This window comes from Engystomops pustulosus, chromosome 2 (genome assembly GCF_040894005.1).
Source record: "Engystomops pustulosus chromosome 2, aEngPut4.maternal, whole genome shotgun sequence".
Lineage (NCBI taxonomy): Eukaryota > Metazoa > Chordata > Amphibia > Anura > Leptodactylidae > Engystomops > Engystomops pustulosus.
Window position 1 is genome coordinate 50,639,788 of NC_092412.1, and position 17,028 is coordinate 50,656,815.

At 39.8% G+C, this 17,028-nt stretch overlaps 1 protein-coding gene across 3 annotated transcripts in view; it reads right to left on the reverse strand.

Moving 5' to 3' along the window:
• Positions 1–15,759, reverse strand: part of ASIC1 (acid sensing ion channel subunit 1) — a 167,018-nt gene extending 151,259 nt beyond the window's left edge. The window contains exons 1-2 of one of the 3 annotated variants that reach the window (XM_072134562.1): positions 15,528–15,759; positions 3,898–4,263 (exon numbers count right to left, since the gene is read on the reverse strand). In XM_072134562.1, the coding sequence (XP_071990663.1) occupies positions 3,898–4,263; positions 15,528–15,571 (410 nt within the window). In that variant the 5' untranslated portion in view covers positions 15,572–15,759. Of the gene's footprint in view, positions 1–3,897; positions 4,264–14,382; positions 14,404–14,956; positions 15,455–15,527 lie in introns of those variants that run through there. The other 2 variants (XM_072134561.1, XM_072134563.1) reach the window with 2 other exon arrangements.
• Positions 15,760–17,028: the final 1,269 nt, after the last annotated feature.

A 17,028-nucleotide genomic window follows, 5' to 3' on the forward strand; every position in this document is an offset into this window, starting at 1 on the left:
CTAAATCACTAACCATAAGTATGTGGGTGGCTTAGTGTCACAAATCACCCTGAAAGGTTCCCTTAAAGAGAACCTGCCATGCAAATAAATCCACCCAAACTAACTACTTCATTATACAATATGATTAAAAAGCAATGGGGGGTGGGGGGAGGGGATTTATCAGAAGTGTCTGAAGTAAAAGTGTTCTAGTTGCTCATTGCAACCAGTCAGAGCTGAGCTATCATTTTTCTACAGCAGTTTATAAAATGATAGTTGATCTCTGATTGGTTTCCATGAGCAACTAAAACAGTTTTACCTCAGACTTCTTCTCCCCCATTACCCTTATAGCTGAATGGTTCATTTCCATGGCTGCAATGTTAAAAATCTCTTTGTAAACTTATATGCAACTCCTAATATGAGTCCACTGTCACTATGTGAGGCATGAGAATGGAACAGAGCGGTCATGTGTGGCCGTCTACTCCATTACTCTCATGGTGCGACGAGGGCTTCTGACTGTGGTACATGGGACCCCATGGGACCCCTCGTTTTCATGATCTGTGTGGGTCTCATCAGTGAGACCCCACCGATCAGCAAGTTAGGCCCTCTCCTGTGGATAGGGCCTAACTTGAATTTGTGGGAAAACCCCTTTTAGTTTGGAAAACAGATGTGGCGGTAAGGGATTTAGCAAAGGAGAGGCTGCACTGCAAAATGTAAGTGCACTATGTATAAAACAAGTTATGAATGTGATATTCTACCACAGTGGCGTAACTAGAAGCTGATGGGCCCCAGTGCAGATACTGTGCCAGGCCCCCGAATATAATGTATGGTTTATAGTAATAGTCTTCTAATATGGGAAAGGGCCCCCTAAACCTCTTGGGCCCAGGTGCAACCGCAACCTCTGCACCCCCTCAAGTTACGCCCCTGTTCTGCCAGATGGGAGCACAGGAATGGGGAGTTGTATGTCTACTGGAGGTCCTCTTTATTCAGTGCAAAGAATTATTCAAGTACTGAGCTGCAGAACTTACGATACGGAGAATGTTATAACCGTACACCTATACACTCTACACAATAAAGACTAAATATAGTATCTCCTTATTTGGGTGATATTCATCATATTTTTTTATTAATCACACTCCTCTCCTGCTGCTTCTTGCCTTTGTTGTTGATCAGGGGTATTTGTTCTTCTCTCCAAGACCAAATTTCTCCCTTTATCTTAAGGTGTTATTCTTTGTGCTATAATACTGTCCCGCAGGATATATATTGATTTTGTGCCTTGACTTCACTGAGCACATTAAAGCCGTTATTATTATGAGCCGCTTATTTGTTACAATGCGGCTTCTTGTTTTCTCTGTCCATTTAATTACATTCCTTTCTATTAATTTCTTATTGCACATGTTCATACTCTTCAGTTTTCAGCAATAAAAAATGGGGTCTAAATAGAAAATGGGGTCTAAAATAGCAGCGATCTTCATAATGTGTAACTACATGTATCCATTAAAAGAGAAAGATCAGATACTGGAAAAGTGAGTGAGTGTTTTGTTATACTACATATGAGATTCTCAATTTTTAAAGGACATCTACCACCAGGATGAAGGATTGTAAACTAAGCACACTGACATACTGGTGTGTGCCCGTTGACAGGATCTGCTCTTCGTTTCGTTTTATCTTATGTCCTTGCTTTTACAAAAAAAAAAGGCTTAAAAAATTATGCAAATGAGCCTGAGGAGCTCTGGGCTGCATAGGTCTTAGTGGAGCCTTTAGCCCTCAGGCTCATTTGCATAATTTTAAAGCCTTTTTTCAAAAAAAAAACAGGACATAGGAAGCTCAAAGGAACTCTACCATTTGCTTTTTTGCGTTATGAACAAAAATACCTTGAGAATGCTGTAGCTACACTGAAGAATATTTTGTTTAATCCCTGAACTGAGTGGTTTTGCTCAAAAAACAATTCTAAAATTATGATAATGAGGCTCTGTCGCTTCCTGTGGCTGGCCTGGTGCTCTCCTTGTTATCCCTGACAGACAGAAGTAATCAATCGCTGCACCATCCCCAAGCTGTTGTTTATGAGTCATCCAGCTCAGGTTGATTAGTCCTGTCTGGACAGTTCAGGCAGCTCCTGTGTATGTGGAAGTAATGTGTTTATGTATGGCAGCCATTCTGCACCCAGCTTTCCCAAGGTCCTGAATTTTAGAATAGTTTTTTGAGCAAAACCACTCAATAAGATATGTTTCTGCATCAGTGTAGCTACAGCATTTTCAAGGTATGTTTGGTTCACAATGCATAAAAACAAATGGTAGATTTCCTTTTAAGACGAGTGGATCCTAGGGGGCACACACCAGAATGTCAGTATGCTCGGTTTACAATTCTTCATCCTGATTAGAGTTTCTATTTAAAAAAGTTTTTGCCCCAATTCCCCCACCCTTTGCCAGAGTGGAGATTTTCTAAAGTGTGTCATTCACTTTCCACTAGAGATCAGCGGACACGATTTTCCCGTTCAGCCGTGTGACTTGGACATCACACAGGCAAACGGGAGTGACGTGTTTGCTCATTTTTACTCTCAACCTGTCATTGCCCTGCAGTACCCTATTGGTAGGAATAGGATACGTGTAATGCTAGAACTGCTTTGTGGGGGCACTGCAAAAAATCTGAGGACTCACAGTCAGGTTTTTAGACTGACAGTTGAGGGCTAGAATTCGCAGCAGGTGGACACTATCAGGCAGATTTATCAAGTGTCTTAAATTAAGACTAGACTGTCTTATGTATGGTTGTACTTATAAGGATAAAACAAACAATTGGTGCTTACATCATGTAATAGATTAGAATAGAGTACCCCAATACAACAGTGCCTCTAGTGGTCGTGTTATGTATAGGCAATATAAGTATGAAATGGTATAAAAAGACCAAGTAGGTCAGAAAAGATATGAATCATATACATCACACTGGTATTTCTTGGGAACATTTGGGTAAATAATTCTCCATAAAAATTTGGATCCCTTATATGCAAATCAACTTCCATTGAATTGAGTATTGTACTCAACCTCTCTTCAGCACCTGTGCCCCACACTACTACAAATCTATTCAGACAGGGATATTCATTTTGTAAATGTAAGGGGTCCAACAGCCCAACTTCCACCAATCTGCAACTTATTCCCTATCCTGCAGATCTGGCACAACCTTTGGTTAATGTGATTTGTATTTGGCTAGTGTCCTAGCGAGCATATCCCCACGGATATACAACGTATTCCCTATGATGTAGATAGTGGATAAGTTGTAATCTTAGGACAATACCTAGTTTTTGTGATCAGTGGTCATCACAGCAGTCAGAACCCCTACTGAAATACAACTTCTCCTCTATACCCTGGACTTGACACAACCCATGTTCTTGTGATTTCTGTAGCTTAGTGGTCAAACACCCAGTGATATACAACCTATTCCATGTGATCTTAATGGTGGATAAGTAAGAAACCGGACACAATCGCTGTTGAGTATTAGATGTGAACTTGCCATAGTGTAGGACATATCATCATTAAAGTCTACCTTACAAGAAACAGATACTAGAGCTGTGATTTGACCTTGGGCTCTCTATCCTCTGGTACCATGATGTGGAGTCCACCCAAGTCCACACTTGAGTTATGAGTTGTATCAGGCAATGTAAAGGATGACTACATTGTTCTTCTATTGTATTCCAAAAATATGAGCTCCTATGATTTATTATTTTATATCTAGCTAGTTCTACGAACTACCAGAAACATTCATTACCGATGCTAGCAGTTCTTTCCATATTCAACTCGCTTTTAGAAGCTAAGCATGGTATTGTGAATATCCCTTTAATATGAAACCAGTCAGGAATGATGGAAGAGATGAATGTGTGTGTATTATCGGCAGGTAAGCTGATAAAGTGTGCCGAGGATTCCCTCTTACCGATTGTTGAGTAGGCTCAGTAGCTCCCCCGCATGGTAAAGGTCATTCTTTGTTACTCGGCTGAAGCGGAACTCATTGAGGTTGCAGAAGGTCACAGCTGGAAAGGTCATCCTGGCAGTAGCAATCTCATCCAGTTTGGTGACATGTGGATAATCAAAGTAATAGATGATCCTCTCAGTACACACAAACAGCAATAGAGACAAGGAGCCCAGGAAACATAGTATCCAGATCATCCGCCGACATGAGAAGCGCTCATAGGAAAAGATGTGAGCAATGCCATGAAGTGTTGAGCCACTGGCAAAGGCTTGAAGTGTGACCGGCTGGGGGCTACCCAGCTCCTCTGCTTCCTTCACATCCATGCGGGCACTGGAAGGACAAAAATAACTCTATAAGATGAGATATAACACAATGGCAGAGCTTTAAAGAGACCACATTCAGGATTGTATTCCCAAACTTTACTTGACTATATTATGAACAGAGTACAGGGTAGAGCAACGATCTGCAACGTGAATAATGTAAAGTCCAATCTTTAAGACCTGACAACCTGGCAACCATTTGCCAGGCAGACTTACGCTGCTTTACAGTTAAAAAATAATTGGCCCCACTTACAAACATATATCTTTAATTTACATATAAAAAAGATACATAAGAGTATCAGGTTTTTACATTGTTAACTTTAAGACAGCTCCTAATAGATCATAAGCTCTGGAGAGCTGGGCCTAATTTTCATTGTCTAAACTAATGTTTATTATATTACCATGTAATGCCTGTATATGTAACACATGTAACCCATGATTTAGAAAGCACTGTGGAATATGATGGTGCTAATAAATGAAGATAATTACAATTAATATAATAATAATAATAATAATAATAATAATAATTATTATTATTATTATTATTATTATTATTATACAAGCCTATATTCAGAGTGAAGTTGGTTTTGGAAGGCAGGGCATGGAGGAAATGAGCCAGATAAGAGGAGAAAGAAATTCTTTTATTTCAGATAAGAAACATTTTCAAATTTGTTTATATTCTCATGGACACATTTCTTGAAAATTTAGTGATCATTTAAGTCACCTTGATTTTCTCACTGGTAAAAGGTATGTATAAAAAAACATAAATAGGTAAATAACATCTAATTTATACCCAAAAGCTAGCATCTGCCGCCAGATACAGAAAACGATAGGGTAGAGGATAGGGTAGGGTAAAAACTATTAATGACTGCAATTATATTGTTGATAAATTCTATGTAAGGCTGAATTTGAAACAATAACCAATTTAGGAATCACAGTAATCCAGTACAAGCTAATTACACAATTATAGAGAATTTGCTGATGAGAGGGCTCCAGGTAAGAGCTCCCTTCATGAGATGATATTACATGAGGAGGTGGGTGGGTGCATCTCCCTTGAAGAGGAAACATAAGGTCAAATTTACTAATCCTGCCTAATATCTACACATTACTATACAGTGTAATTTTTTTTGCATTACCTGGGTCTAGTTGATATATTTTTTTGCGTATGTTGACTGTCTAGTATACATTGCACCAGAATTGTGTGCAAGAATTGTGGCGCAACTTTGCTGCACATTGTTGCATCTCAAGCCATGTCTCCATTTCCAGTAAGCAATTCCACTTTCCCGTTTAGTCAAGACCTTGTATTACAAGGTGAAAAAGACATTTAAACATATAAATACTGGGGAGATCAGAATACAGGTCCTATAGTGTTACCTTGTATTGATTGACATGCATCAACCAGCTGGAGCCTCTCCTATCAGTGGGTTTCTTTCCTGACAGGTAGAGTGGGATATCAGACAGAAACCTCCTAAATAAAGGTAATGGGGGAAATTCTCTGCCAGGTTTCTGGCAGAGAAGGTAAATAAATCTCCTCCTGTGCAACAGTTTTCTGGCATCTCCAACCCGCTAGCCATGTTGGGCATGTCAGGGCGAAGAGCGGGCAGGGAGAGAGGCGGTCGGAGAGTAGGCAGGTGCGTGAACATGCGGCTGACCAACAATGAGACTACAGTATAGCAAAAAATTCCACCAATAAGGATTTGTGACCGTATTTACTAACAGGCTGGAACCTCTTAGTGGATATGGGCACCAGTGTGCCAGCAGGGGGGGCTTTAAGACTGCTGTTCAAAATGCCAGTCTTAATGATCCCCCCAATATGATTAAGTATTAGGAAGGACATAAAAATATACATTTTAGGGTTCAAAGACAGAGTATGTCCCATCAAGACAGCCCCTTTAAATGACTCTATACCTTTCCAGCTAATTGTGTTTAGCTGGAATAAGTATTAGCTGGAATGCACCCGATGTTTGTGAGTTATAAATCAATATTCTAGGAGGAAACTTTAAAATTAATGTAAAACAGCAAATGCGAAATGGATATATTAATTAGTCACTTTTAGCTGATCATGCCAAAAAGTACTGCAAAGAATGGAAAACTTTCATCTCATGTTTATAGGACACCTACCATCAGATTCAGTTATGATTCACATGGCCATCTGGCGGGGACGTACATGCGGCCGCAAATTTGCGACTGCATGTACGTCCCCATAGACGGCACGGCGGGGATACGGAGCCACACATGTGTGGCACTGATCCGGGCCGCACACCGCAGATAGATAGAGCATGCTATATCTTTCGGCGTGTGTGTGGCCGTAAGCCGCTGTTTTCTATTGAGGGAGGAGGGGCCACCTCCTCTCCAGCATATGGCGGTATGCCCGCTTAGCGGGCATACCGCTTGTCTATGTACCTTCACTGATGATAAATGATTAGTACTAAGATCACCATCCTTACCCATAACCTTACCCCCTCACTCAACCCATGTGCTGTAAAATGTCCTTGTTATATGTTGGATAGCCACGTTTGAAAAGAATACTTTTTAAAATTATTCAAATTAGGATGAGGTGGGATTTAATGATCCTGTGTTGTCCCGCCCGACTCCGCCTATAGAGCTTGCAGAGAACTGGCTGCGCAAGGAATGTAATCGTTGCGCATGCACGAGATTTGCAAAGAGCCGGTGAAGTTACTGGCTCTCCGCAAGCTTTGTAGGCAGTACCAGGCAGGACAATACATGACTGCGGGCGTGTATACATTTCATTAGATTTTGAGTTTCTGCTTCAGCCTAATTTGAATAATTTAACCCCTCAATGATCAGGCCCTTTTGCATTTTTGCATTTCCATTTCCACCTCCAAAAATCTGAAACTTCTTTATTTTTCCATGTAAAGCGCTGTATGAGGGCTCATGTTTTTTCATTAAAAATTGCACTTTATAGTGTCGGTATTTAATTTTCCATTCTGTGTACTGGGAAGCAAGAAAAAAATTCAAAATGCTGGGAAATTTTGTCAAAAAACACATTTGCAACATTTTCTTTGTCTTCTTCATTCTCTGTATCAGTACGATCGCGGGGATACTAAATTTATATAGGTTTTAATGTGTTTTTATACATTTAGAAAAAAATTAAAACATTCTGTGCAAAAAAAATTCTTCATTTTGCCATCTTGTGGCGCTACTAACGTTTTCATACTTTGGTGTACAGAGTTGTTAGGTGTAATTTTTTGCGAGATGAGCTAATGTTTTCATTGCCACCATTTTGAGGACTGTACAACCTTTTGATCACTTTTTATTAAATTTTTATTAAATTACCGTATTAAAAAATTATGGTATATGATGTTTCTAACAACTTTCTGAAATTTTTGTTTCCGATTTTACTTTCTGCTTTTCATCTGTCATATATGTAAAATATTTGTATTCCGCAGCATCAAAAAACGTTGCTATTAGATCCATAATAAGAAATAACCTACAATAATAACATACCGGAATGCAAACCTCCTGACAAATGAACAGTTTTCGGTGAGAACAACCAATGCAAAATAGGCCACAAGACAACATCATCAACAAGAAGATGAGGACAAGAGATGGAGATAGCATCTTCTCTCACAGTCTTGTGAGTCAGATTATAAATGCAAGTCTGTGTCTATCTCTAGGGAAACATCTAAGCCCTTCATCGGTTGAATGTATTTGCAGATATGTCTGGGTTATAGTAAATAGTTTTTGCCAACGTGTCTGGATAAAAGACAGGGTGAGCTTAGCAGAGCTGTATACAAGTTATCTGCGATAAGGCGGCCACAGAACCCAACATTCGGACATGACTAGTTTCATCGATAAGTCTATTAATAATAGAGCTCTTCACAAGTGCATAATTCTCCAGATTTATAATATACCAGGTCAAAAAAGTCTCCCCTTTTCTATAGTCACCTCCAAATTTGACAAAAAATGTTGTAAACTTAGCATTCAGTCTGACTCCTATGGGGAGCGCTTCTACTGGTGTCCAGGGTGGAGTAACACTGCAATGGGCTCTGGCCTGTATGAATATTATAGCCACTAAAAGTCTGGAACTCACTTCCTACATATGTTACGAGAATCAAACTAAAAAATCAAACTTCCAGATTGAAGAATGCGTCCCTTCTGCCTGCTTTTGATCTGCAGTTTAAAAACCTTTGGAGGACCTTCAAAGGTCCTGAAATGGATCTTGTGTACAGGAACAGATGTGCAAGTATTTCATAGGTGAATCTCGTTCTTAGTAAGGGGCGTATTTAAGAGAGGCAGGGCCCCATAGCAGAGTTTTGATATTTGTATACTCACACATGTGAGTTACAATCACACAAATTTATACACTTATAATACATAAACATAAAGTTCATGCACACACATTTATGCATGGATATACACATGCATATTGTATATATACTTCTTATACACACCCACAGTGTTTGCACATCAAATATACCAATGTGGGAGCCCCCTGACACTGCGGGCCCCATAGAACCTGCTATGACTGCTACCGCTGTACTTACGCCCCTGTTCTCAGTATAAAATTTAGTAGGTGGTTTGGGTGGCCATGGGTCCCCTAGAAGGCTTGGATGCCGGGATACTGCCCAAACCACCTACATTATAATACACTATTAACTGGCATACAAACTTTGATAAAGTTGGAATTTCTGGCGCAGGAATACTAGGCAAACTATCCATAGCCTGTGCCCATTCCTTGCTCAGTTTAAGCACAATTTTACACCGGAGCATCTTGACATATCCAGCGGGACAAAAGGGAACATCAAGCACTCAGGGGACCCCCAACTAGCAGTAGACTCCTCTACTAAACAGATAGTGGATAGGAAATAACAATAAAACATGGAAATAACAATAAAACTTGGCAGTGTAGATGAGCAATTCATCCTAGGTTCGCTTTGCTAATGCTTTGTCAAATTTTTGAACCAATGTTGTGCCAATTGTATATAAACCCCCTACAGTTCTCTAAAACATTGATTTTTAATGGAAAGGTCGCAGTGCTGCAGAAAGCTTGCCAAATCAGTCCCTGTTCCCAATGGAGCTCACAATCTAATCAGCCTTCCAGTATGTTTTGGAGTTTCTATGAATTTTTTTAATTTTTCCGTCCTCCCTTCAAACCCTCAGATGAATGACAGCAGAAGCTAGCCGCCGAAATATATTCACTTGGCTCCACCTCTTTAAATGAGACCTCCCATACAGTGGGGCACATTTACTTATGCGGTCCCTCGGAGTTCCAGAAAGTGCATTGTCTGTCTGGAATGCACTCTGCTGCGATTCACTAAGATCGTGCGCCTGATTTGCGACCGGAGTTCACCATCTTCCTCTCGGTTTATGTAACTGCTTGGCTTGCGAATTCTGAAGTTAAATCCCGCGGTTTGTCCGAATCTGTCGGATCGTCCAACAGCCCGCCCCCTGATTTGTGTGCGCCAAAAACCCCTTTTAAATCTCTGTCCCAGCAGTGCAAAATGGAAATCGTCGGGATGTCCGACGAAACTGCGGTCTGCGGTGCACTTAGTAAATGAGCCCCAGTATCTTCTGATGTGTCTGTTTTATTAACACCAAATTTCGACAACATCTTTTCTCAGGTTGGATATTCAGCACATTACAGATATAACAACAATTGTCAGTTTGTGGACCCAACCAATAACCCCTTCTGAAATATTGTCACTATTCTTTAACCTACATGGCCTTATTATGCCGAATACAATGCACTCATATTATGTGCTAAAAATTAGGGCAGAGAGGAGCATATGACTGCAGGATCAGGCTACTCTGCGCTTGTTTGTAGTCTGTTACCATGGAAACATGTATCAGAAATGGCATTGGATTTTAATGAAGATTATTTGCAGAGTCAATTCATTTTTTCAGTATACATCTGAAATAACTATAGGACTACATGTAAATCTTTATCTCTCACAACAAAAAAATGTGCAGCAATCTCTGACCATCGGATGATTGAGTAGCACCAAAACCTCTTCAAAGTTGCTGCAGTCAAGCGCGTCGCTCTCCTTGTTACTCGCTACATGCTGGGATTTCTCTGGCATTTTTTAAAAGTGGCAGATCCTTTATTCCTCCTCAGAGTGATATGAAAGTCTTTGGAAACATCTTAAAAATATCTTGAAATTTTTTTGAAAATCGCTTGTTAAAGCATGTCTCACTTTTCAACAAACTTTGTAGACATGAATTATCCCATCACATGAATGGAAATGATTTTACACAAAAAAACGAAATGTGTTCTGGATAGTTCCTCTTGACTTCACTGACAGGTGTCTCTATCTATCTACCCAACTAATGTTTATCTATCTCATATCTATCTATCTATCTATCTCCTATCTATCTATCTATCTATCTATCTATCTATCTATCTATCTCCTATCTATCTATCTATCTCCTATCTATCTCATATCTATCTATCTATCTATCTATCTATCTATCTATCTCCTATCTATCTATCTATCTCCTATCTATCTATCTATCTATCTATCTATCTATCTATCTATCTATCTCCTATCTATCTCATATATATCTCCTATCTATCTATCTATCTATCTATCTATCTACCCAAATTATGTCTATGTATGTATGTATGTATCTATCTATATACATCCAACTAATATCTATCTATCTATCTATCTATCTATCTATCTATCTATCTATCTATCTATCTATCTATCTCCTATCTATTTATCTTCTATCTATCTATCTATCTATCTATCTAAAAAAGGAAAGTTCGGAGCAGCACAGCAATTTTGGTGGGTGCACAGACCGTAAGTCCCCGGGCCAGGAGACTATAATATAAGTTGAGGAAAAGGCAGCACTCCGTAGTTGATGTCAAATAAAGTGGGTGTCTTTATTCCATGAGCTCATGGAATAAAGACACCCACTTTATTTGACATCAACTACGGAGTGCTGCCTTTTCCTCAACTTATCTATCTATCTATCTATCTATCTATCTATCTATCTATCTGTCTGTCTATCTCCTATCTATTTATCTTCTATCTATCTATTTATCTAGGTTCAGTGAAGAGGCAGCGCTCCTTGTAGTAGTGAAAGGGGTGAAGCTTTATTCCATAAAAAGCGACGTTTCGGTGTACTGTTACACCTTTATCAAGCATTGTATCTATTTATCTATCTATATGTCTGTCTGTCTATCTATCTATCTATCTATCTATCTATCTATCTATCTCCTATCTATTTATCTGCTATCTATCTATCTATCTATTTATCTGCTATCTACTGTCTCATATCTATCTATATAGTATCTACAGTATCTATCTATCTATCTCCTATCTATCTACCTATCTATCTATCTATCCATCCATCCATTAATCACTCAATCACACAGTGAAGCATGCTCTGGGTTGCTCTCATTTGGCTTGGCTTCATTAACAGGTCTATCTATTGCATCTTGCATTTCTTATTTATTTATCTATACTTTATCTATCTCTTACCTATCTCATATATATTTATCTATCTAACAATCTATCTCATATCTTTATACCTGTATACATCTTTATGTATTTTCTATTTTATCCATGCATTTCTTTTTCCCAACTATATAGGTGTCTCTCTTTCCGCATTTACTCTGGAGGAACATTATGTAATAAGTCTTTCTATCCATCTTAGATGTAACATCACTAATAACTGCTATCACATTATATGTAGATACTACATCCACATTACATAAACCACACAATACACCTACAGTACATCAGGGATACACATGGAGGAAAGTACAAGACTGTAGCCCTAGCAACCTGGTAAAATGGGAAAACACTGACAGAAAGGTAACTTGTATGTAAGTGACTGCTCCAAATGTGACGTGTGCCTGTTATATCTCGCTTTTAAGTCATACACATTAGACAAGGGATACTCAAACCTAAAGTGTTTTGGGGACTGGCAATGTGTATGGGGGCCTTTAATTCCCCTATTCTAGGGGAAATAAGTTGGATTTGCAACTAAAGTTGATTCTTTAGTTCTGAAGGTGATACATCTACACTAAATCTGCCTTCCCTCTCGCTATTCAGTGGGTGCCCGGCTGGGCATATATAGGGCCGATCAGGTTTGCACCATATGTATATGGTCAGCATTACAATGAAATTATATGGGACACATTGGTTTTAGAAATTTCTACAACTTGCACTATTTATCTGTATTGGGTGTGAAGCACAGACCCTTTGTCATAAAATAACCCCATTCAGATGAATGAACTAAGTCTTTGGATGCTGAAATTTGTAAAACAAATCTTTTGCATGTAAATTCATTTCTTTAGGGTTTAGCCAGACAGGTTAGTAACTGAAAGCAGGCAGAACCCCACTTGTCTCTGACCTCCTAGTGGATGCCCAATTTTATTATACCTGTCTAACCTAGCTGTTGGGTGCTACAGGTGGGCATGGCTTATGGCTCCTTCTATTGCTGCACCATGTCCATGTCCTGGCCATGTTCTAAGAACTGTAATCTGCTATTTAATAAAAATATTAAAACATTTCCTGCTGCTTACAACTCCTGGTCCTGGGCTTTCGTAAAAAAGATTTGTATATTAGTGGCCATAGGTAGCCATAATACTAATGTTGCGCGTCTGCTTGTGTTGTATAGAGGGGGAATGGGATACTGTAAGCAGTGATTAAGCAGGTGTCATATTGACCCTCATACTGGTCATTATATTGTATCTGATGTGTTTCAGTATGGACCTTTTTTATATATCTGTCTAAATAAAGTACAAATTTAGTAATAGGAGCACAAATTCTACAGTCCATAGTCTGTTCTTAAATGCATTAATTTAAGATAATAAAAGAAAACTATAATCAAAATCCAGCATGAAAAACCAGGCACACTTACTCATAGTCCCAGGCACCATGACTGTGGTTATCTTCTTATATTTGTTATCTATGATCTCTTTCCTTCTAAAATCAACTTTTAAAATTATACTAATGAGTCTGAAGGACTCTCCTACATGCTGCAGATTTAAAGACTGTTACACTTTACAGGAGCACTTCCCCTTCCTAGAGTGTGCTGAAACCTTCTCTGCTGCTGTGAGATTACGTTAAGGAGGGGGAAGTGCTGAGGGAGCAGGAGGGAGTGGGACACTGTCTATAACAGCACTGGTAATGCCCCCAGGAGCCCTTCAGGTTAATTATCATAGTTTTAAAACTTTATTTCAGAAGGGAGGAGGCCATGGATAACAAATATAAGTAACAAATATAAGTAAGTTTCATTGGTTTATCATGCTTGATTTTATCCCACAAATCTCTGAAATGGTAAATCCTCCAGAAATATTTTTCACACCTCCATATCGACACTTTTTTTATTAGGTTCGACTTTTATAATTTGCCAGCTCCAGTTTTAGGACTCCTTTAATTTGCCCTTTAATTTGCTCCATATCCATCACCCATTCCCACTTCTGATAGGAATGATTGTGTGAGCATTTTCTATGATCTCCTCTAAAGCCCTGTCATTTATCACTGGACAAATGATCACCACCAGTCAGAGCCACATGCCAGGAAATCCTAACCCGGACTGCCCACACAATATTACATGGAAGTGGCTAAAGACTCCCACAGCGAGGGATGAAAGATGGTGACACAATAAGTAGTCCTGGATAAAAGCTTACTTCAATATGTGACTCCGACTGGATCTGGCAGCAATGTAACACTGCAAATGAAGAGCTAGGACGGAGCAGCGAGCCTATGTGACTGTACTATAGAATGCATATACATGTAGCAGAGCTGAAATGGTTGCTGCTATAGAGGAGTTCAGATTAAGTTGATATCACATTGTGATGAGCTATGGCAAACGACAAACTCAGCACTGCTACACCTGTTCACACTTATCCTTATAAGAGAAAAAAACATACATATAACTACTTATTCCTTATCTATTTTCATAGCTGAATTTAATATAGAAATACCTGAATATATTGAGGATTTTCAATATGAATAATATTAATTAGCAATAAGCATAACAGGCAATGCAAATCTGAAATGGTTATATTACAATATTACTTATTAGCAAGATACAATACTACAACATCTACACACAAACCTATGCAAGAAGGAACAGAACGAGACAGAAAAAACAAGTATACAGAATTGTATAGAAGTGCACTGAAATAAAGCGAGTAGATGCTCACAGATCCTTAGACTGGCACAGCCTGAACATCACAGATATGCCAGCCCTAATGTGGATGGGACGTCTCCCCTTCATCTCACTATGTGCCACTTAAGTTCCCCTCCTGTATACACTACCCATGACCTCATACCTACATTAGATAGACATCCATACTTCTAGTAGAGACCCTCCACATGATAGACAATCACAGAAGACTATATAGCAACAGACATCTCCAAATAGAGATCTATATGTAATAGCCAACTAATATAAAAGAGATGCCAACTACCCACATAGAAGCTATAGGAGCTATATGCAGACTCATCACTAAGCCAATACATAGCGAAAGAACTAGTAACACAACTGCATGGAGTATCCTCATCACCTCCATACAGAGCCGGCTGCATCCCTACTGAATCATGAGAGACTGGAAAGCCGGCTGCATGTAGACATATGCATATAACATGTATGCATGCAGGATGACCACTATGGATGATGTACATTAATAAAGATGAGGCTCCTGTGCTCGGAGAGAGCGATCAATGCTGAACATCCATGCATGTATTGTGTGCTAGACATTGGAGCACAGCACTCACCTGCAGGCAGGGCCAGTCTGATCACACTCTGCACTGATGAGACAGATTGCATATAGCAGCACTCCCCCCGCACCGCAGAGACAACACAGGACCCCCACACCTTACCGCAGACTCACACACAACACCCTGCTGCAGGCGCTCATACACACGCAGGCTCCAAGGCACAAAGCGTAAGAGCAGGAGAATGCTCTGTCTCCTCCGCTATGCCTTGTGTGGATATATGTCTGTCCCCTCTGTGTGTGTGTTGCATGCGTCTATCTCCTCATTACTGGGATGTGTGTGTGTGTGACCAGCTCCCTTCCCCCAAAACCAGCTGCTTCCCCATAGCAGCAAGAAGCCGCCACTGTTTAGGACCAATACAGGGGAGATTAACCCCTTCCGGCTCGCCTCAAGGAGTCTGATCACTAAGCATCAGTTCCGTCATCCATACCCCCCTTTCTACGGAGACCTGCACACCAGCAGCTCCGTCATCCATACCCCTTACACAGAGACCTGCCCAGCAACACTTCAGTCATTCATACTCCCAGAGCTCAGTCACACTTCCATAGGACTTCAGTATGGATGGATTTACCCAAAGAGATTTTCGCTACCGTCCAGATAAAGATGAGCAGTCATGGAGAGGATTTCTGCCAGAAGACAATTTGACTTTCTTTAAAGTAAATGTATCCGTAGAGATTCCAGCTATTGGTACAATCGTTGGCGTGATCCCGGTGATTAATAGGGAGACTCCATTATAGGAAATAGTATGAAATCAGACTGGTTTATGGATCTCATCCCTGCAAGGTGTTTGATGTGTAAATGGGCACCTCAGATCCCCATAATGAATTATCAAGACTAATAGTTACAGCCCACATGATGCCACATATAATACCTGGTACTTGTCACATGCGTCAGTCCTACTGCTATGGAAACATGGACAGTATTATTCCGATTTCTATACTCCATAGACATCACAGAACTTTTCTATTCTCTACACAGCTGTCAGTGATGCTTTCAGGCCTTATGTACCCTCTTACCATTCAGAATTTCTGGGAAATTGTCGGACAGAAGCTCGTGGGCACAGGCTGATTTGCATATCACCTGTGTTTTCCATACTTCCATAAAAAGACGCATCACGTCAGTCACACGGATAGAAATACCTGCAGTCCACGGCTGTGATTTATACTCTCTTAGGAAGAGCTTCACACCTCTTCTGTCATTCACACCTTAGTAAGGTCTGCACATTATTCTGGTCATTTATCCGCAGTTCCATGGAAAGACCTTCCTATTAATTCTGTTATTTATAGTCCCATAGAAAGAACTTCCCATTACCTCAGTTATTTACACTCCACAAGGCACCACTTATGTCATCTATACTTCACATTACTTTCATCATCACCCTACGCACCATGACCTTTATACAGCTATGTTACCAATACTGTCAATCATTACATATATAATATATAACAGAGGAGGTTTCCCATCAGATAAGTGATAGGTGGATGATCAGTTGGATTGGGACAAATTTGCAAAGAGTTTGTATGTTCTCTCTGTGTTTGCGTGGGTTTCCTCCGGGTCCTCCAGTGTCCTCCCATACTCCAAAAACACACTGGTAGGTTTGTAGATTGTGAGCCCCATGGGTACAAGGACTAATTTGGAAAGCTCTGTGCAGCGCTGCATAATCTGTGTGTACTACATAAATAAAGGAATTATTATTAAATAATTAATTTTGACTGAGACTTTCTCATCATGAGGTTTGCTTAACACAGTTAATATGATGCCTAGGTATTGCTGTCAGTCTTATATAGTATGAATAGAGCAACAGTGCACATACCTTACTTGACCACTACTTCATTTGAATAGAGACTGACTCTCAGTTGAAAAACTGGCATATTTTGTTTTTACTTGCTACGCCTGTTGGCACCACAATATTGGTGTTTTTCTGACACTCACAAATAGTTTTTTTTGGGGCACACAATTTGGACACCATTTGGGAATCCGACAGTTCCAGCGCACCTAGTTCTCCGACAAGTTTTTTGGCACAATTTGGGTGGACACTTAGAGCTGCAAAAAAGCTGGTCTGCAGAGTTCTA